This window comes from Echinops telfairi, unplaced genomic scaffold (genome assembly GCF_000313985.2).
Source record: "Echinops telfairi isolate 266 unplaced genomic scaffold, ASM31398v2 ScPeMD7_35;HRSCAF=133_1, whole genome shotgun sequence".
Lineage (NCBI taxonomy): Eukaryota > Metazoa > Chordata > Mammalia > Afrosoricida > Tenrecidae > Echinops > Echinops telfairi.
Genome location: NW_022103933.1, coordinates 667,157 through 688,478, shown reverse-complemented (window position 1 = coordinate 688,478; position 21,322 = coordinate 667,157). Strand labels below are relative to the sequence as shown.

Sequence of the window (21,322 nt, the reverse complement as noted above, 5' to 3'; positions counted from 1 at the left end):
GAAGGGAGATGTTGGACAGTGTAAGATATGACAAAATAATAATAATTTATAAATTATCAAGGGTTCATGAGGGAGTGGGGAGTAGGGAGGGAGGGGGGGAAATGAGGAGCTGATATCAAGGGCTCAACTAGAAAGCAAATGTTTTGAGAATGATGGTGGCAACAAATGTACAAATGTGCTTGACACAATAGATGGATGTATGGTTTGTGATAAGAGTTGTATGAGCCCCCAATTAAAAAAAAAAAAGTTTCCTATGATTTACCATTCTCTGTGGAATTTTTGTACATACCCGTTACTATCAAAAGGGGGCAGTATTCACATCAACCACAGCTGAATATAAAAAGACCGACCAGCATCCAGATTAAGTTCCCATGGTACAGATTTTTTTGCAGTAGTTGATGATTTTACAGTACATGATTTTATATTTACCCAGTAATTATAATTTGTGAAGTGTCGTTTTACCTCTAATACTGCTGCTTTCAACACAGTAGCTGCTTTTAACAGAGTAGCTGCCTTTAACACGGTAGCTGCTTTTTATACAGTAGCTGTTCTCTACACATGTGTGACTGGTCTACAGAAGTACATTATAGTGCCAACCCTGTCACATACACCTATATTTGTACAGGGTGTATGTGATGGGGTTGGTGCGATGATGTCATTGCATCACGTAGTTGTATATGGGTGTATCTGCATGTTGGGTGCACCCGCCTGGAGACTGAGGAGCAGTGTCTCAGTTCCTAAGACCATCAGAAATATGTTTTCCAATGGTCTGAGGTGACCCCTGTGAAAGGGTCGTTCGACCACCAAAGTGGTCGAGACCCACAGGTTGAGAACCACTGACCTACACCCTAGTCCCTCTACATACCCAACTAACACTCCTTCCTCATCTACACAAAATATGTTTTCCAACACCTAGCTGATCCTCCCCTAACCTAGAGAGCCAGCCCCACCCTGTACACCACCCAGAAGGCTATGTACCACCTTCAGATCAACCAAGATGTGATGCAAACAAGAGCCAACACCAGCAGCTACTGTAAAATAAAATCTATAGAAACAAAAGTCAATTACTGAAGATGACTCAAGCCCAATGGTTTACACAAAAGAAGCAGTCCTTGAACTGCCAGAGAAAGTATACATGAGAATGCTGTTTAGGGCCGTGCAATAAATTATAGGATCAATCCTGAAAACTGATGAAAAAATAGAGATACTAGAATCTTCACACCAAAAGGAAATCCAGGAGTTAAGCACAGAAATAAAGAAAAAGGTATGTGATCTCACCAATGGAGTGGAGGAAGTGGAAAAACAAATCAGTGATCTTAGAGATAACCAAGCAGAATTAAGCAAATGAGGGAAACAATCAAATTTTAAAAAGCAAAAGAATCTGAAGAAAACCTGAGGATAATGTGGCATTCCAGGAAACAAAACAATATTCAAATAAATGGGGTGCCTGAAGAGGAAGAAATAAATAAGTTTAGAGTTAAGATAGTAAGGGAATTCTTTTTCCCCCCAACTGTTTTATTGGCATGTATTTGACATATCATACAATTCAATAGTTCAATTATCCAATCATATCAAGAAGAATTGTACATTCATTACCACATCAATTTTAGAGCATTCCCCCTGCAACATATTTTTAAAATCAGTTTATTGGAAGCTCATACAACTACATCCATCCATTGTGTCAAACACATTTGTACATTTGTTGCTATCATCATTTTCAAAACATTTTCTTTCTACTTGAGCCCTTGGTAGCAACTCCTCATTTATTTCCCCTCTCTGACCCATCCTCTCTCCCTCCCGAACCCTTGATAATTTATAATTGTTTTTTCATGTCTTACATTGATCAAAGTTTCAGTAAGGAAATTCTTGGAAGAAAATCTCCCCAATGTCATAAAGCAGGAGAGGATAGCCATTCAGGAACCAGAGAGAACACCAATTAGATTAAACCCCTCCAAAAAACACATCAAGACAAGCCCTGGTCCAGAGGGTTTCACAGAAGAATTCTACCAAGCATTTAGAGTAAAGCTAAGACCAATCCTACACAAACTCTTCCACAACATAGAAAGGGACAGCAGACTCCCAAACTCAATCTCTGAAGCCAGCATAACTCTGATACCAAAACTGGTCAAAACCCACAAGGATAGAGAATTGTAGACCAATATCTCTCATGAACATAGATGCAAAAATCCTCAACAAAATCTTGGCCAATAGAATCCAACAACATATTAAAAAAAAACGCCCCCCCAAAAAAACCATCATGACCAAGTGGGATTCATACCAGGGATGTAGGGATGATTCAACATTCGAAAAACAATTAACATAATCCACTGCAACAACACAAAAAAAGGACAAGAACCATATGTTCATATGAATTGGTGTAGAAAAAGCATTTGAGAACATCCAACATCCATTCTTAATAAAGGCTCAAAGAAGATGGTTTTTTGTATACGGCTTTTATAGTATTGAGGATTTTCCCTTCTAATCCTATTTTGTTGAGGGTCTCCTGTGAAGCAGCCAAGCAGTTGTTATTTTAGTGTTTTGGGAAAATAGACCCCTTAATCTAGTCTTGGCCTTGGTCTGATTGAGGAAGGCTTCATTCAGTATACTCAGTATAAATTGACAGGATGTGGAAACTATCGATTTTCTACCTGGATTTGGACCCTGCATCTGGTTTTTTGTTTTCCTCCCATATTACCTGCCAATGCCAGGAGCCATCAGCCGATTGCCAACCTTGGATTCATTCAACTGATCAATGATTAATTCAGCTCAGCATCCATCATGCTATACTCTTTTTGCTTCACTTTCCTACTTCCTTTGTCAGCCCTTCAACTACAAGTGTCAAGAGAAACCTTCAGCTTATATCTGACCCGAAGACTTGACCTGGACTGGACTTACTCACTTCTACAATTGTGAGAGTCATTTCTTGATATAAAACTCTTTCTATATAGATACACATACAAGTGTCACTGGCTTTTCTTCAGCCTAACCCAATCTGTCTATTGTTTGAGTTAAAGGTGGTTCCTGGACGTAGGTTCACTGTTAGGTTTGAAAGGTATCTAAATGCTGTTGTCTTGGCTGTTCCACTCTGTCACACCAGAAGTCTGGTCATTTTTATGATTTACAGTTTTTCTGCAATTTTCTCCCACTCTGCCCAGAAACTTCTAGTGTGATTGTGATCAGAGTGGTTTCATGGTAGCTGCGTAAAAATCTATTTTTTTCTGGTTTCAAGACAATAGAGGCTGTGGTTTGTGTGGTCAATAGAAAACTAGTGATTTTGACTAAATTTTTAGTCTTTTATTTCCTTAACTGTTCTTTGCTTCATATGAGAAGAGACTAATATTTGCAATTTAGATAGTTGCTTGCAAGCTTTTTTAAAAAAATCATTTAATTGGGGGCTCATACAACTCTTATCATAATTCATACACCCATCCATTGTGTCAAGTACATTTGTACATTTTTTGCCATCATCATTCTCAAAACATTTGCTTTCTATTTGAGCTCTTGGTATCAGCTCTTCATTTTGTCCTCTCCCTCTCTACCACCCACTCCCTCACGAACCCTTGATAATTTATAAATTATTATTTTGTCATATCTTACACTGTCCAACATCTCCCTTTACCCACTTTTCTGTTCTTCATCCCCCAGGGAGGAGGTTATACGTAGATCCTTATAATCAGTTCCCCCCCTTTCTACCCCACCTTCCCTTTACCCCCCGGTATCACCACTCTGAGCACTGGTCCTGAAGGGATCATCTGTCCTGGATTTCCTGTGTTTCCAGTTTCTATCTGTACCAGTGTACATTCTCTGGTCTAGCCGGATTTGTAAGGTAGAATTGGGATCATGATAGTGGGGTGTGTGGAGAGGAAGCATTTAGGAACTAGAGGAAAGTTGTATGTATCATCGTTATTACACAGCACTCTGACTGGCTCTTCTCCTCCCTGCAACCCTTCTCCAGTTGCCTACAAATGGGCTTTGGGTCCCCACTCTGCACTCCCCCTCATTCACAATTATTTGATTTTTTTATTCTTTGATGCCTGATTTCTAATCCCTTCGACACCTCATGATCACACATGCTGGTGGGCTTCTTCCATGTGGGCTTTGTTGCTTCTCAGCTAGATGTCCACTTGTTTACCTTCAAGCCTTTACACTATATCTTTTGATAGCTGGACACCATCAGCTCTATTTACTACATTTGCTTTTTGGCATCGTATTCACTTTTCATATACTTCCATAGTTAAATGACTTTTAAAAAGAGATGTATACACAAATGTGGTGGCGGGAGCTGAGGCCAAGTGCGGTGCAGAAGGAGGTGAGGGGCCAATAGGTATTTTGTGGCCAGTCTTGGTGATTCTGTTAGGTAGCTAGAGACAGGGACTGGGGATGTCCCTTTCCATGCATAAAGACACCCCACCCCACCTCCACTCCCCTTACAGGAGGTTGCTGTGGAGAATCAGGTGAGCCCTTAGCCAGCTGCAGACTACTGGGCATGTACCAATTCAGGTCTCTCTCCACCCCAGCCTAGTGGGCGGTACAACTAGTGGGGGGTGGGGGTGGGGGGTGGTTGCTGAACTAGGTATCAGCTCCTCTTTTTATCCTCTCCCGATCCAGGACCCCTTGATAAATTATAAATTATTATTTTCTTTTTTTTTTAGCACAGGGATAACTGGCTTGTGTTCATAGTGATGTCACTTTTTACTCCTTCAATGTCGGAATGATTTGATCTGATCTTCATTGTAAAATGGGGGTGGAGGGGTGAGGGGCTGGGTAGAGGAGAGAGGAGGGAAGACAGAGGAGAGGAAGGAGGAGAGAGGGAGAGATTGGAGTGGCCTCCTCACTCCCTGATGTTCCCTGGCCGCCCCCTGCCCAACAAGGTGGGTAGACCAGCCCTAAATTATTATTTTCATATCTTACATCAACTGCTATCTCCCTTCCCCCATGGTTTCTGTTGTTCTTCTCCCTGGAAAGGGGTTGTGGTTATGTGTTGATTATTGCAATCAGTTCCCCCTTCCTACTCACCTCTCCCTACCTTCCCCCTACCCTTCTGGTATTGCTATTCCCATTCTTGTTCCTGGATTCCAGGTGTCCTGGGCTCTTATCTCTTATCAGTACCTGTGTACTTGCTCCGGTTTAATCTGACATGAGAGGAAGCACTGGGGTGATGATAGTGAGGGGTGAGGAAGCCTCAAGGTACCAGAGGAATATTGTGTGTTTCACTGATCTTTATTGCGTCCTGTTTGACTCATCCCTTCCCTGTGATCCCAAGCCATGGTATTTTCAATTGCCTCATATGCACATGAAAATTGGAAAAAGTTGGAAGGTATGCATTTTACGACTCCTCTAGAAACACATTACCTTTTGCACAGGGAACTGTTATCAAGCAATACTGAAAATGAAAACAGTAATGTTATTGGATTTCAATGTGCCCACAGAACACAATGCGGGGAAGACTAAAATATATTCTAAGTAAGTGAGAGAAAATAGTTAAGTGGCACTTTCTTCAATGATAGTCCGAAAAAATACAATTAAAAGCCTTTTTTCACCCTTATCATGACAGAACTAAAAAACTCCAGGGACACTCCCACTGTAATGCTGTTAATACATACTGTAAATGAAAAATCAAGCATAGTTTCTTCCAAAACAGTATTTAAAGCAATGTGAAGTTGTGGCAGTTACATAATCTCCTGTCAACTTGTGAAGGGGTGGAGTCTAGCCTGTCAATCAGGTCACAGCTTGATGACCTCATTTGGAGGCCCAAAGGAGATAAATAGCTCACTGGAGGCCAGACACATTCTCTGCTTTGTATACCTGTTGACAAACCACATGGAGCTATGCTGATAGAACCAGAGCCCTGGAGCTGGAGGAGCCAAGTGGAGACTCATGCCAGCGCTGAGATGCTTCCACCACCACTGGATCCACAAGACTTTATATATCCACTGGCCTATCATATTCCTGCCTTTGGCATCATTGCATGGCTGTGTGAGTCTAAAGAGGAATTTGTTGAATAGTATCAGCATATGGGGTAATATCAGACTTATGAACTTGATCTGGACTGGGATGTTTTCTTACTGTATAATTGCTCTTTGATATAAAGTTCTCTCTTATACATATGAGAATTTGTGAATTTGTTTCTCTGGTCAACCCAGACTGACACATTATGGTAACTTGAGCGTGGGGTACCAGTGAAACAAATCATAAAGATGGAGGGTGGATGCTTGTTTAACCTCTGTCTTGTGGTAGTTTTTCTTCTTTGGTTAGTCAGAGGTCAGATATGTCCATGCAATTTACTGGATTGTTCAGTTGAAATAATATGGGAATTTAAAGTTTTGATTTGTAGAAATTGCCTTTGGTTAATCCTGTCTGAAATGATGAAAATGATTGTGATAAATGTGAATCTGAGCTCAGGTGACAAAACCGCTTGTTGAATTTCTCTGAGACCATGCTGCTTTGTGAAAATGGCTGAAAGAAGGTCAAAATGGCTCACAGAAAGCCTGATCCTGGCTTGATTCGGTCAGAGGCCCAAGGCCATGTTTTGTATCAATGGAATAGTTTAGATAAGGATTAAAATAAGTTAGATAAGGAATGAACTTGACTATTTTTTGAATCATTTTTTAGGGGCTCATACAACTTTTATCACAATCCATACATACATCAATTGTGCAAAGCACATTTGCACATTCATTGCCCTCATCATTCTCAAAACATTTGCTCTCCATGTAAACCCCTGGCATCAGCACCTCATTTTTTACCCTCCCTCTCCACTCCCCCCTTCCCCATGAACCCTTGATAATTTATAAATTATTATTTTGTTGTCATGTCTTGCACTGTCCGATGTCTACCTTCACCCACTTTTCTGTTGTCTGTCCCCCAGGGAGGAGGTCACATGTAGATCCTTGTAATCGGTTCCCCCTTTGCAACCCACCCTTCCTTCGCCCTCCCGGTATCGCCACCTGCACCACTGGTCCTGAAGGGATCATCCGTCCTGGATTCCCTGTGTTTCCAGTTCCTATCTGTACCAGTGTACATCCTCTGGTCTAACCATATTTGTAAGGTATAATTGGGGTCATGATAGGGGAGGGGGGAGATAAGAAGCATTTAGGAACTAGAGGAAGGTTGTATGTTTCATCGTTGCTACAGTGCACGCTGACTGACTTGTCTCCTCCCCGTGACCCTTAAGGGGATGTCCTTAAGGGGATGTCCATTTGCCTCCAGATGGGCTTTGGGTCTCCACTCCGCACTCCCCTCATTCACAGTGATATGATTTTTTGTTCTGAGGAAAAGTTAAAAGTAGGTGGTGGAATTAAATGGTGGTTAAAAATGGGGTCTCTTGTGAATTCAACACTGCATTAGATTACGAGCATTTACCATGGATTGTGACAGTCTAACAAAAGCATTTTTGGTCCAAACATCTATCTCCTTAAAAAAGCAAAGATAATTTTAGATTATACTTGATCAACACTGATTAACTTAGTGAGAAAACAAATGTGGGATAAATCAAATTGTACTTGAAAATGATTCACTTATTAGAGGAGGATTGGTGGGTGGGTGATTCAGGACGGTGCCTGAACTTCAGGTTCTAATCTTAAGCCTGTTTAGTCACTCAATCAGATATTTTGGTCTTCTTTAGATAAGAAATATATGTATGAGACTTTATGTCCTGCAATTTTGCAGCATATTAGACTTTTTGTACTCATTCACTAAGGCAAAACATAATCTGTAAAACTAATGCAGAAGATAATAAGCAAGCATTATAACAACAGGTGATAAGAGCCCTGGTGGCATAGTGGTTACACATTGAGCTGCTAACTGCAATGTCAGCAGTTTGAAATGACCAATGGCTCTGCAGGAGAAAGGCCAGGCTTTTTATTCCCATAGAGTAACAGTCTTGGAAACTCACATGGGCAGTCCTACTCTGCCCTACAGGGTCACTTAGTTGGCATCAATTCAAAGGTAGTTAGTTTTGATAACAACAGATAGTAAATGTATGAAAGTTGACAATTATTAGGCAATCTCAGAAGCAACAGAAATCCAAACAGCATCCAATTGAGAGATGATAGATAGCATGCAGGCTGAGTGAGGAGGAAAAAGCCCAGCAGGAAGCACTGGGAGCAGTAGGATTTCTGGAGGAGTTGACCAGGACAGGGAAAACAGCCTGTAATTGTTAGGAATAGAATATTTTTTTGTTTTGTTCACTTAAAGAATATCATGTTTAAATGGGGCTGGCATATTTTCAGTTGTACACATTTTTGTTTTATCATGTTAGGCACAAATTTGATTTTATTATTGTTTCTGTTAAAAATTATGTATGGCTAAAAAGTTGTATAAGTGTCAAGTTAAAAGGGTGTAGTTTGTGGTAGTTGTGTAATTTCCTATACACTTGAAAATATACAGAAGTGTAGGTGTGGTGTTCCACCTGTCAGCCAGGTCACAGCCTGATAAGGAGGGCTCATGGAACCACCCCGCACCCCACTCCAACTCTGACTAGACCTTCCTGCTTGCTGATCTTGAGTGATGCTGGAGTCCTGAAATATTTCCCACTGACATTGAGTCCACATACCTTTGTACCCACCAGCTTGTGATATTTCTGCATTCTACATCATTGCATGTGACTGTGCAAGTCTGAAGAGGGACTTATAGACTTGAGTTGGACTGGGCTGGGCTGTTTTCTTGATAGATAATTACTTCTTGATATAAAACTCTATCTTATACATATATGAGTGTCACTGGATTTGTTTTTCTGATCAACCCAGCCTAACACACACACCAAGAACCAAGGCTCCTTGCCAATGGTTAAAGAGACCTTCCACCTAATTCACACACACACACACACACACACACACACACAATCAAATGCTTATAATCCTTACTTATTAGAGAGATGCAAATCAAAACAATAATGAGAAATCAGCTCACCCCAGTATTAACAGCAAGGTTTGAAAAAGAAAACAAATGCTGGAGAAGTGTGGAGAGACTGATGACCATCAGCTTACACATTGCAGGTGGGCTTGTAAAATGGAACAACTACTGTGGAACAGGATAGTGCATTCTTAAAAAGTTGGAAATAGAAATACTACATGATCTAGTTTTACCAAGAGGAATATAGCTTATAAGGTGGAGTCCTGGTGGCATATTGGTTAAGAGTTGGGTTGCTAATTTGCAAGACCAGCCGTTCAAAACCATGTCATTTCACAGGAGAAAGATGAGATGTTTTTACTCCCATAAAGAGTTACAATCTTGGAAACCCATAGAGGCAATTCTACCATGTCCTATAGGGCTGCTATAGGGTCATTTTGAGTCATAATCATTTGATGACAGTGAATTTTTGAGTTTGAGAGGAAAAGGGTTGTAACATGCACACCCAGGTTAATCACAGCACTGTTCACTATAGCAAAAAGATGAAAATAACCTTAATGCCCATTAATGGATCAATGAACAACAAACTGTGGTACACAAACATAATGGAATACTATGTAAAATTATAGAATAATGATAAGTTTGTGAAACACCTCATAATATAATGATATATGAAATAAGTCCATCACAAAAAGACAAATATTGTATCAGACCACTATCATAAAAAGGTCCAGAAAAGGTTTTCACACTTAAAAAACCTCAAAAAAAACATTGTGTGGGAGGGGAAGGAGTAAACTATTAAATAGAGGGTAGATATACACTAAGTTAGAGAAAGCACAATAAGAGGGAAGTGAGAAAAAGATAATGAAGGTAAAGGAAGATACTGGGAGAAGTACAAGAGCTAAGGTAACCAAGGTAAAAACTATTACATGTACAATCTTGCAATAACAATAATCTACAAGTGATGCATAGTTATACAAGCAAGCTGAACAGGTGTCAGAAGAATATATAAATATTTTTGTATATATATGACAGAAAATATTTCTATTTATATTTACATAGCTGCAAACATATCTATGAATACAGTAACACATATAGGGGGGAAATTATGAAAACTTCTTAAGTTGCAAACACTTTGTTGTTAGGCCTGATGGTTAAGGACCATAGTCTTGGGGGATATCAAGATCAACTGGCATAACATAATTAAAAAAGAACTGAGGTCTTAAAACTTGAGAGCAGTCATTTGAGATGCAACTATTCCTCACTTTCTGTCTGGAGCAAATAGGAGTGAAGAAAATAAAAGATGTGTAGAAAGTTTGTCCAATGAATGCAGCAAACCTTGGCCTTCATGATCCTGAGAATATAAGAACTAGATGGTGTCCAAATACCACTACCACTTGCTGAATAGAATCACTTTAGAAAAACCTGGGTAGAGTGGGAGAAAAATGTAGAACCAAACTCAAAATCATAAAAATAACTAAATTGGATAGAGACTGGAGAATTCCTCAGACTACAGTCATTGGCTAAACTCCTCAGGTTTTGGACTAAACTCACTTCCATGCCTCAATCTTCAGGCAAACCGTAAACAGTTCTATCAGGGGAACAATAACACTATGGTTATATGCACACCACCTGAGAATAATCAACTATTTGAGATCAAAAGGACAGCATTTACCCAAGAACAAAATTCAGGAAGGTTAAGAAAGAAGGTAGGATGGAAACAGAAGCCACAGAGATGAAGTGGAATAAGCGATTGTGGGGACTGCAACCAATGACAAACAAAATGTGTATGAATTGTTGAATGGAAAACAGATTTGCATTGTAAGTCTTTAACAATTCACAATTGAAAAGTTAAATAAATTCAACATGGATTCTAGAGTCTAAACTATAGACCCATGTCAATATTCTGCTATTAAGGAGGAGTAGAACCAATTCACTAACTGCAAGTCAGAGAGAAAAATAGAAGGTTTATTAGAAAGTATCCTAAGACGGAAAATTGACAACACAGGCTTGTCCTGTTTAATATCAGAATACATGGAGATTATATGCTTCTTACTTTGGAATTCACACTTTGGAGTAGTCACATACAGATGTTTTACATTAACTCATTTTTCAGGATAATTATGGGAAACAATTACTGACCCTGAACAAGTAGATGGAACAACAAATTCCTAAAGATCTCAGCATGTGTCTGTTGACTAACTAGATAGCATTTAGTTTGAACACTTTCTGGATCTTCCAGAAACATTTACATCTGATTTGCCTCTGAGCAATGTAGAAAGTTTTAAAAATTCCAATGAGATTTTAGATTCTGGTTGTGTTAGTCTGGGTAGACTAGAGAAACTAATTCATAGATACTCATATGTGTAAAAGAAAGAGTTTTATATAAAGAGTAATGGTACATTAGGAAAACATCCCAGCCCCGTGCAGATCAAGTCCATAAGTCCAAAATTAGCCCCTAAGTCCAGAACCACTCTGTAAATTCTTCTTCAGACTCATGCAACACATACAATGATGTTGAATACAGGAAGATCACAGGATAGTAGGTGGGCAGTCTTGTGGATCCATTGGCAGTGGAAGCATCTTAGCACTGGCATGAGTCTCCACATGGCTCCTCCAACTCCAAGGCTCTGACTACCTTCAGCCTAATTCCAAGTGGCTTGTCAACAGGAATGTCTCACAGGGAGCAAGTGCGTGTCCTGCCTCCCGCAAGCTATTTATCTCCTTAGTGCCTCCAAATTAGATCATCAAGCTGCAACTTGATTAACAGGCTAAACTCCACCCCTTCACTCTTAATAGTCTCAAATTGACAACAGATTATGTGACTACCACAATTAGTCATTTCAGTTTTTCCTTACTGATATCTTCTGTGGACTTTATTGTGTTACCATAATTCAAATATTTTAGCACATTTATAATTACCCCATCAATAAGTTGCTGAAAATATAAAAACAGGAGCCCTGGTTTGTAGTTTAGTGAGTGTGTTACACAGGGTTGTCTAGAGAAAGAAAACCAGGACACTTATGATTTTATATATATATATGATGGATGGGATATCAAATTCAAGTACTGCAAGATGACAGGATCCTCCAGCCTCAAGTTCAAGCGATGATACACCAGTAGCATAGTGAAGCAGGTCTTGAAGGAACTTCAAGCTCTAGCGACAGGATGCACTTGTTGACTGTCTCACAGGTAGTGTAGCTCATAAGTTGAGGCAGAGAACTAGCTAAAGCAGCCACAAGCTGGTCTATCACCATAGAGCAAGAAAGAGGGGTGGGCCTTGTCGAGCCTTTTATCTCTTTGTCCTCCAATCAAACTGCGACCTTATTAATCCCACATGTTCCTATTGGCCAGATTGGCACAATAAACCTATCACACTGGTCAAGGAAGAGATGGTGTAAATTAGACTAACTATGTTTAGTAAAATGAATTTGTTTAATATCATGAAGTAATTTGGGGCTACAAAAAGACTTTAAAATGGGAACTAAAACTGTGCTTTAAGGCTGCCCTGGCAGCATAGTGGGTTATATGTTGGGCTGCTAACTTGAAGGTTGGAAATTCAAATTCAAAACCATTCAGCCCATCTGGAGACAAATGAGGTTTTCTACTTGTTAGGTTTGGGGAATGGTTCCCCTGGTTCTTGCCTCTTAACACTGAAAGAAATCATGTAGCAGAAGCACTCTTGTAAGTCCAAGTAAGCTTTATGAGGAAAAAAGGAAGTTTCAAGTAATACAGTCTCCAATACTACACAGGATCTCTGGAAAGCATGCAAAGCTTTTTGTGTAGCATAGGCTTTTGTGTAGCATAGGCTTTTGTGTAGCATAGGCATTTGTGTAGCATAGGCTTTTGTGTAGCATAGGCTTTTGTGTAGCATAGGCTTTTGTGTAGCATAGGCATTTGTGTAGCATAGGCTTTTGTGTAGCATAGGCTTTTGGTGGAGATAACCCCTTTTCACCTAATCTTCCTGCCTGTCACTTTCAGTTTCAGAAACCCACAAGAGCCATTTTCTCTATCCTATAGGGTCATCTTGAGTCAAAATTAACTTAATGGCAGCGAGTTTATAGGTTCTTGTCCTGTTTGCACAAAACATTTTTAGGCAAGGGACAAAATTCAGACTATAGTCAGAGAAAAGGCGTGGACAAGAGAGAGTTTATTGAAGGGGATACTTTGGAAAAGATGTCCAAAGGCCCTTCAGACTCACTGCCATTAAATTGATGCTGACTCATAGTGATCATATAGGAGAGTAGATTGCTGTCTGTTTCTGAGACTAAATAGTTACAGGAGTAGAAAATCTTTCTCCTACAGAGCTGGTGGTTTTAAACTGCAGACCCTATGGATCTCAGCCTCTCATAACCACTATGGCACAAGGGATCCAAAAAGCTTTTAGCTTGTCCAAAAGGCCTGGTAGAATGTAGAGCTGAAACTTTTATTATGTTAATAGATGTCCCACCATAGGCTGGCTTTCTGGTGAGTCTTCTGCTATTTATTGGCCCTTTGTAGTGTACCTCCTCTTTCAAGGTGTATGCATCCCTGTACCCCTGCACCCAGACTTCATTCTGTGCCTTTGTTCTCCAAACCCCCAAACCCAAGAGTTGATTCAGTCATTGTGGGGGTAATTGAGCATCCTGTCTTTCTGCATCCATCCTTTTCACTATCTCTGGTCTCCTACATTGATGAAAAAAAAAAGTGTCTTTCTGCTCTTCTCTTTCCTACGTGCTGGAGAGGTATGTGGGGAAACTGATCTCCCTCTCTCTTTTTGTGTTATGATTTCTTTCAGATTTCTGCCATCATCACCTCTCCTCCCTTTGGCCCTGCCTGTCTAGCTAACACATTCATTAGGCTGATTTTTGGAAGTAGGTTGTCAAGCCTTTCTTTGGAAGAATCTCTGGATGGGCTCAAACCACAGATCTTTCTGTCATTAGCTGAGTGCTAAACTATTGGCACAGGCCCAAATCCAATACCATGCCCACTGCCATGTAGTTGATTCAGAATCAATGCAACCCCATAGGGTAGAGTAGAACAGCATCATGGGGTTCCTAAGGCTGTAAATCTTTATCGCATCATATTGCAAGGTTGACTGTTCTAATCAATTCCTCTGCTAAAGATGAGACTACAGTGAACCCTCGCCACTTCGCGCTTCGACTTCCGCAGCTTCACTCTATCGCGGTTTTTGCGTAACAGCGCATGCTCTGTCATTACTGCCACTGATTGGTTCATACTGTACACGCTTGATGCCATAAATAATATAATAAATAATAAATGATAATTGTAACGTCCAAAATGTTTTACTGTATTTTCCCTTTTTCGTTTAATAAATTGGGTAATACGAGTGTAATGGTGACTAAAGGGTGTTTTTTCATGTCCTCTATGCTTTAACTACGAAAATATTTGATCTACAAATAAGGAATCCTACTTCGCGGAATTTCATTTATCACGGTAGGGTCTAGAACCGATTAACCGCGATAAACGAGGGTTCACTGTATCTCCTCCCTCAAAGATTTACAGCCTCAGAAACCCTAGAGAGCAGTTCTACTCAGTTCTATAGGGTAGCTATAAGTCTGCTCTATCATTGTTAGATCGAGTTATTTATTAAAAAATTATTTAGAGAATTATTAGTTTCACTTTACCATTAAATAAAGAGAGGCAATGGCAGGGACGTTACCGTGGGCTTCTCTATTGGCTACAGCCGGTCTGGCCCTAGCTCTATCACCGGGACGGTGCGGCGTCTTGGTCCCTCTGCGCATGTGTATCCCCGCCTTTCCCGCTCCCCTCCCCCTTCTCCGCCCTCACCGCGTCTCCTTCTTAGGCCACGGTTTCCTCTTGGGAAATAAACCTCCGCATCCGTGTCCACGCGGTTTGAGAGGGCAGGTGAGTACTAGAGGCTAGAGCGGGCGATGGTGCCCGGCATAGGGAGCAGGCCGAGGTGGTTACTGCCTGGAGTTAGGAGGAAGCCTAGACCTCCAAGCCAGCTCCCCAACGCCTGCGACGCCCTCAGGGATTGAGGGGTGGCGGAAGGGAGCGTCTCGGTTCCTGGGGCCGCCGGGCGTGCTAGCACAAAACTATGGGAAGGACCGCACGTGGCCCGCTCTTCCAGCAGCGCCGGGCGCCTGGCAGCCTTGTGGGCCCCAAGCGGGGCGTGCGCGTGCGTACACCGTGGGTCGGGCGAACGGAGGGGGACTGCGCTGGAGAGTTTGTGGACGTTGTGGATACGGGACGTGTGCGTGATGCATGTACTGGAACCGCTGGAAGGGGCGGGGCTGAGAGGAAGCTAGAGTGCGCTTCTCAGAGCCTAAAACAAAACAAAAATAAAACGTAACACACTGTCATCGAGTCCATGCTGACTCATAACGAGTAGAAAGCCCCGTCTTTTAATCCCTTGGAGCTGCTGGAATCACAGCCCGATACACAGCTGCTACACCACCAGGGCTTCTCGAAGCACAGCCAGAGGAAATGAATTATTCAGGCTGGGTAACTCGCTCGTTTGACACTAGTTTCATTATATGTAAAACTGGGATATCAGGAATACTTGCTGCTTTGGGTGGTTCTGAGCATTTACATTTTGTTAGCTGCTTTTGTATGTAATTTATAGTCTTGTGGGAGGGTCCTGTTGAACTTGGGCATTTTATTTGATAACTATAGAGCATAGTTTTACCCTGATAAACCAGGGATTATTCATTATAAGTCAGAATAGACTACATGGCAACTGTTATTGGTAGACTCAGGATCAATATTAGGCAAGCATTTATTGAGCATCCACCATATGCTTAGATATCTGCATCACCAATTCCTTTTTAGCATATGCTACCTTGCATTTCACTTCCTACACAATAGGGACATTGCCTGCAGTTTACACGTTTATTCATCCATCCATCCTTTCAAGCTAATAGTACCCAATTTTGAACTACAGAATCTAATTGCCTTCAGCTGCTTTGTATGAATCATAACTAGGCAGGAAAAACACAAAAAGGTTTAACTTCTGAACTACATTTTCAGTGTCTTGGGAGAATAGGCAACAGGGACAGGGTGTATTTTTGAAAGGATAAAATGCCCTTATTATAGTTATACATACAATTCCAACTGCTACAGTTTCCTCCAGGAAAACTTCAGGCTTAATGCCTCTGGTGCATGTGAAACAATGAAGACATTCTGAAGCTCTGTTTTCAAAGTACAAGCATAAGCTTCATGCTTGGAAATGTCACCGTAAAAGTGGGGGTCTGAGGATGTATTTCCGAGATCACACAGATTCAGCTTTTACCTGCACTGTGTAGGGTTGCTAAGAGTTGGAATTGACTAAACAGCATTGAGGTTAGTTTTAGGAGAGGCTTGCAGGAAGAAAGCATTTTGCTAGACACTTCTTAAACCCAATGGCTATTTGACTCTAGCTGACTTAAAGTTTGAAAAATCAGATATATTGAGTAAATAGTTCAGAGGCCACATCTGACCTCCTCTGGCTACCCAAGGGAGGAGAGTTCATCCCCACATCTCCCAAGGCCAATTGCCACAGGCAAAGGTCAGCTATGCATGTACCCTGCACCCTTCTTTTACCCTTTTCTGACACCAACCATTTCCACCACAGCACGCTATTTTTCTGCTGGATTTGATAATTCACTGCAGTGACCACACAGAACTCATAGACAGTGCTCATGATTAAGGGAGTTTATTAGGTTGGCTGACAGGTTACCACATGCCAGGATCAGAAAACATTAAGGTATGATACAGTCTGTGGTCTACAGCATCACTTCTCAGCCAGCAGCCAAGTATATCTGTGGTCTCTCTTGTCTTTTGCTTCTGCGGACCAGGAAGCCTATCCAATGCATACCTCAGTTTTCCTCACTGCTCCTCTGTCTCATCATTTCTTTGTTTCAGCCTCTGGTCTTGGTGGCACATAGCATCTGCTACCTCTGCCACTTCAGCCAGGGATTTATGGACTGGGAGTTGTGGCATCTTTTCCTTGATCATGCCAGTAATTCTGTTTTTCATGTGGAGGTGCGTCTTTTGCCTTTCACTCTACCATAACTAAGGACACAAAGGGTAGTGACTTGGTTTACACCTTGTAATGAGGTAGAGATTCAGAATATACCCTACTTCAGTTTTTCCATTAGCATTACAAAGATCTCCCCAAATAGGATTATAACCACAGTTATAGAAGCTAGAATTTATAATACATCATAAAAGAGATTATGATTAGCAGGTCCATATTAATTAGCCACATCCCGTACATAAATTATGTGCACGAATTTCCTCACATTTTAAACAGAAGAGTGGTGAAGGAGATGGAGTAGCTGGCTACTAAAACCCTTTCCTGACTCTAACATTCCTAGATCTCAAGTTAGTGTTTATTATATATTAATGTATTGTTATATTTATTTGGAGCACAGTATTCAGAAGCCATCCATGATGGGAGACCTAGGGCACGTTTTTTAAGAATAGAGAGGCAAACTAGAGCAGCTCAAGGCTATCTGGGCACTAGGCAGATTTCACAGGAAATATCACCTCTTTGGAAAGTTTGTGAGGGCATGGTTCAGGATGAAAGGCTGGTAACAGCCACAGCTATGGAAATTATGTCATCACCCTTCCATAGTTATATCTCCCTATCTCCCCTCCCGCCCCGCCCATATCCCTCATTTTCTCTACTCTGAGGAAGGGAGCTGCTCTCGGATGCTGAGGTTCTTAATACAGAATAGTAGTGTAGTATAATCCTTTTATACTTAGGTATTTCTTTATTTTTTATGTTATTAAACATTTTTTTTTAGTATCAAGTGATTCAGATCACACAGTGCAGAACCAAAATTGGAAGTCTGGTTTGTTATTACTGGGTCATTGCTGTATGCTTTGCTATTGTTAGATCAAAGTTACTTTATTAAAAGATTTTGTTGACTCTGTAGAACCCCCACCAAAAAAATTCTGTTGAAAAATTAAAAGGAAGTTAGAGTGAATATTTAAGAAAAACTTTCTTTTGCTGTAAGCCTTTCTTTGCTGTAAAAAATCCCATTTTTCAGATTTTTGTTGCATTATCAGACCTCAAAGGATTAATGGTATGAACAGGGAAATAGATAAATACATTACAGTTTGATTATTTTTTTTCATCTACCAGTATGGAAAAGCCATAATGTTTCCTCCTTAGATTACTGTTATTTATTAAACTCATCCTATCCCATTTTTAATTTTTCTGTGTTACAAAACCTAAAATTGGTAGTATATGCTAATAAGAAACAGATGTTTACTTTCACTCAGTGAAAATTTCCATGTCTAAGATTAGCAAATAATCACTCATGAACATATCTCGTATATAGAATTATGCAGGCATTTGAATCCATGAGTTCCAAGGACAGCCAGATCTCTTTAATGTTTTCTTTTCTTCTCTCCCAGCACCAAGAAGAGCAGAAAATGAACAAATCTCAGGTGAGATTTCTTGTTTATTCCCAATATATTTTAAAATAGATTTTTTGAAGTTTATAATGATTAACATTTTAAATGGAGAAGTAGAAGCTGGCAAAAACTACCATTAAGGGAAGTATAGGTATAGTAAACAAAAATCACGGGAAAGATCGAAGTTGCCCAGGATTGCATCATGCTTGAATCTGCAATGGAAGCAACATTCGGGAGATCAAACGACACTTCGTATTGAGTAAATCTGCTGCACAAGACCTCTTAGAAGTGTTCAAAAGCAAGGATGTTACTTTGAGGACTAAGGTGCACCTGACTCAAGCCTGACCCATCTTATTTTTTAGTCACTTCATGAAAGTTGGACCTTGAATAAGGAAGACCCAGGAAGAATCAATGTATTTGAATTATGGTGCTGGAGAAGTATATTGCAAGTACCAAGGGCTGTCAAAAGAACAAACAAATCTGTCTTGGAAAAGCATAACCAGAATGTTCTTTAGAGGCAAGAATAGCGAGACTGTCTGAAATACTGTGAACATGTTGTCAGAAGAGACTGGTTCCTGGAGAAGGACATCGTGCATGGTAAAGTAGAGGGGCAGTGAAAAAGAGGAAATCTCTTGACAAGATGGATTGACACAGTGGTTGCAACAATGGATTCAAACATAAGAATAATTGTGAGCGTGTTGCAGGATCGGGCTGTGTTTCATTCTGTTGTTTGTAGGTTCACTGTGAGTTGGAAGCTACTCAGTGGTACCTAATAACAACAACAACAAACTAAAGCCTAAGTGCCATTGAGTTGATTCTGACTGGTAGCAACTCTGTAGGACAGTAGAACATCCCCCTGTGGGTTTCCAAGATTGCAAATCATTATGGAAGTAGAAAGCCTCATCTGTCTTCTGCGGGGAGGCTGGTGGTTTTGAACTGAAGACCTTTGGTTAGTAGCCCAATGTATAGCACTATGCCACCAGGGCTCCTTCATAGCTATAGTAGTAAATCAGAAGCAGAGAAAGTAGCAAAATTAAATCCAAGGGTTTTAATTTTATAGTTATCAAAATTGTTATAAAAGTTTCTCTGAACTTTCTAACAATAATCCTGAAATAAATGCAATATATTCATTTTGTGTTCCATACTAAGAATATTTCCAGCAGAATGCAGTTCACATACTTTACAAGGGATCTAACCTTGATGTTTGATTAGATAGGTCTCTTATGGCCCTGCTTGATCTAAGAATAAAACTTTCAATATCTGAAGAATTGAAAGGACTATATGTCCTCACAATTATTCTCCATAAATGTTTGTATCAGTTTCCTTATAGAGGAGGTTTCAAAATGTCCCAGATAAAAACTCCATTATCTTTTCACTTAATTTTTCCTGATTTATTCCCTTCGGAATATACCAAGGAATAGAAATTCTGGGAATACTGTTTAATTAATAATTAATTCTCTTTAATTTTTAGAGAAATGACAAACTTTTCCACAGTTCTTGTACATTTTTTACATTCCTACCAGCAATAGTCTCACATTCCAATTTTCCCACATCCTCTAAAACAGTTATTTTCCATTCTTGTTTTTTAATGAGAGGATCTCATGGAGAAATGTCTGTTCAAATATTTGCCCATAATTTAATTTGGTTGCCTGCTTTTCAGGTATTAGATTATAAGAGCTCTCTCTATATTCTAGATATTAATGCCTTACCAGATTTGCACATATATACTCTCATTTTATGGCTTATTTTTTTCAATCTCTTAAAACATTTTATTGTGAAGTAGATGAAGGATTACAGAGCAAATCATCAGCTTTACATTCAGTACTTCATATGCATTCTGATTGAATGCAGTCATTGAATGCATTTCCTCAATGTACCATTGCTCACCACACTATCTTCCTGTGTTTTCTGTTTTCATTTCTCCTTTCCTATTCCTGTGAATTTTGTCCTTGGGTAAATGCTGCCCTTTTGATGTTACATGGTTGATTATTCTAAATAGAAGATAAGTTCAGTTACATACTGAAAGAGGAAGGGCCACATTTCTTGATTATAGTCATAGTTTCTATCCCATTAGTAGGCCTGATTTTGAGTTCTGGTCTATATTTTTTCTTATTCTATTCAGGACCTTCTAATATGATCCTTTTCAGAACAGGTAGTAGTGGTAGCCAGATGCCAGCTCGTTCTTATCTTAGGGTTGTGGAGACTGCTGTTTGCATGGTTCACTAGTTTATTGGACTAATTGTTTCCGTTTGTCTTTTGGTTTTCATTCTTTTTTGTTCCTATTGACAGGAAGAGACCAATTGATGGCTGCTCACAAGCTTTCAATACCCCAATCACTACTAATCCATGTAGAATGTAGAACTTTGTTTGTGTGAACTATGTTATGCTGGTTGACCTTGGTATCTCCAGACACCATGATCCTGACTCCTCAGAACTGGGACTCATTCCCACAAGATGTTTGGTTATGTCTAAGTTTTCATAACTTTGCCTCTGTATGCTTTATGACATTCATGGATATATTGCAGCAAAAGTAAAAACACATATACAGATATCCTCTGTCAAACATAGCCACTCCCTGTTCAGTATTTGTGTTTATGCAAGTACTACTCATCGATCCCATTAGTGCAAGACTCTTTATATAATATTTATCTCTGTTGCCTTTAACTCTGGCAAACTTCCCAGTGTTTCCTCCCGCCACCATTATTTTTTCCTAACCTCGCCCTCCTTATGTACTGCCTTCCCCCTCACCAGCTTAATATTTATCTACCGTCTAGTCTATGACTTTTTGATTCCATCTCCTCTCACCCCTCACTCCCATTGAATCAGTGCTGACTCAGAGTGACCCTATAGGACAGGATAAAACTGCCTCTGTGAGTTTCCAAGACTAGGTCTTTATGGTAGTTTAGAACTGTGGACCTTGCAGTTAGCAGTCCAATGCATAACCACTATGCCGCCAGACTTCCTTCCTGCCACCCCTGGTAACCATCAAACAATGTTAGTATGAAAACTTTTCATGAATTCTTTTAAAAAAAAAAAAATTTATTAGGGGCTCATACAACTCATCACAATCCATACATACATCAATTGTGTAAAGCACATTTGT

At 40.1% G+C, this 21,322-nt stretch overlaps 1 protein-coding gene across 1 annotated transcript in view; it reads left to right on the top strand.

The window, feature by feature from the left end:
* Positions 1-14,635: 14,635 nt before the first annotated feature.
* Positions 14,636-21,322, top strand: part of ZNF248 (zinc finger protein 248) — a 34,445-nt gene continuing 27,758 nt past the window's right edge. Inside the window, exons 1-2 of the mRNA XM_045290279.1 lie at positions 14,636-14,718; positions 18,220-18,252. Coding sequence (XP_045146214.1) covers positions 18,238-18,252 — 15 coding nt within the window. The 5' untranslated portion in view covers positions 14,636-14,718; positions 18,220-18,237. The remainder of the gene's footprint in view (positions 14,719-18,219; positions 18,253-21,322) is intronic.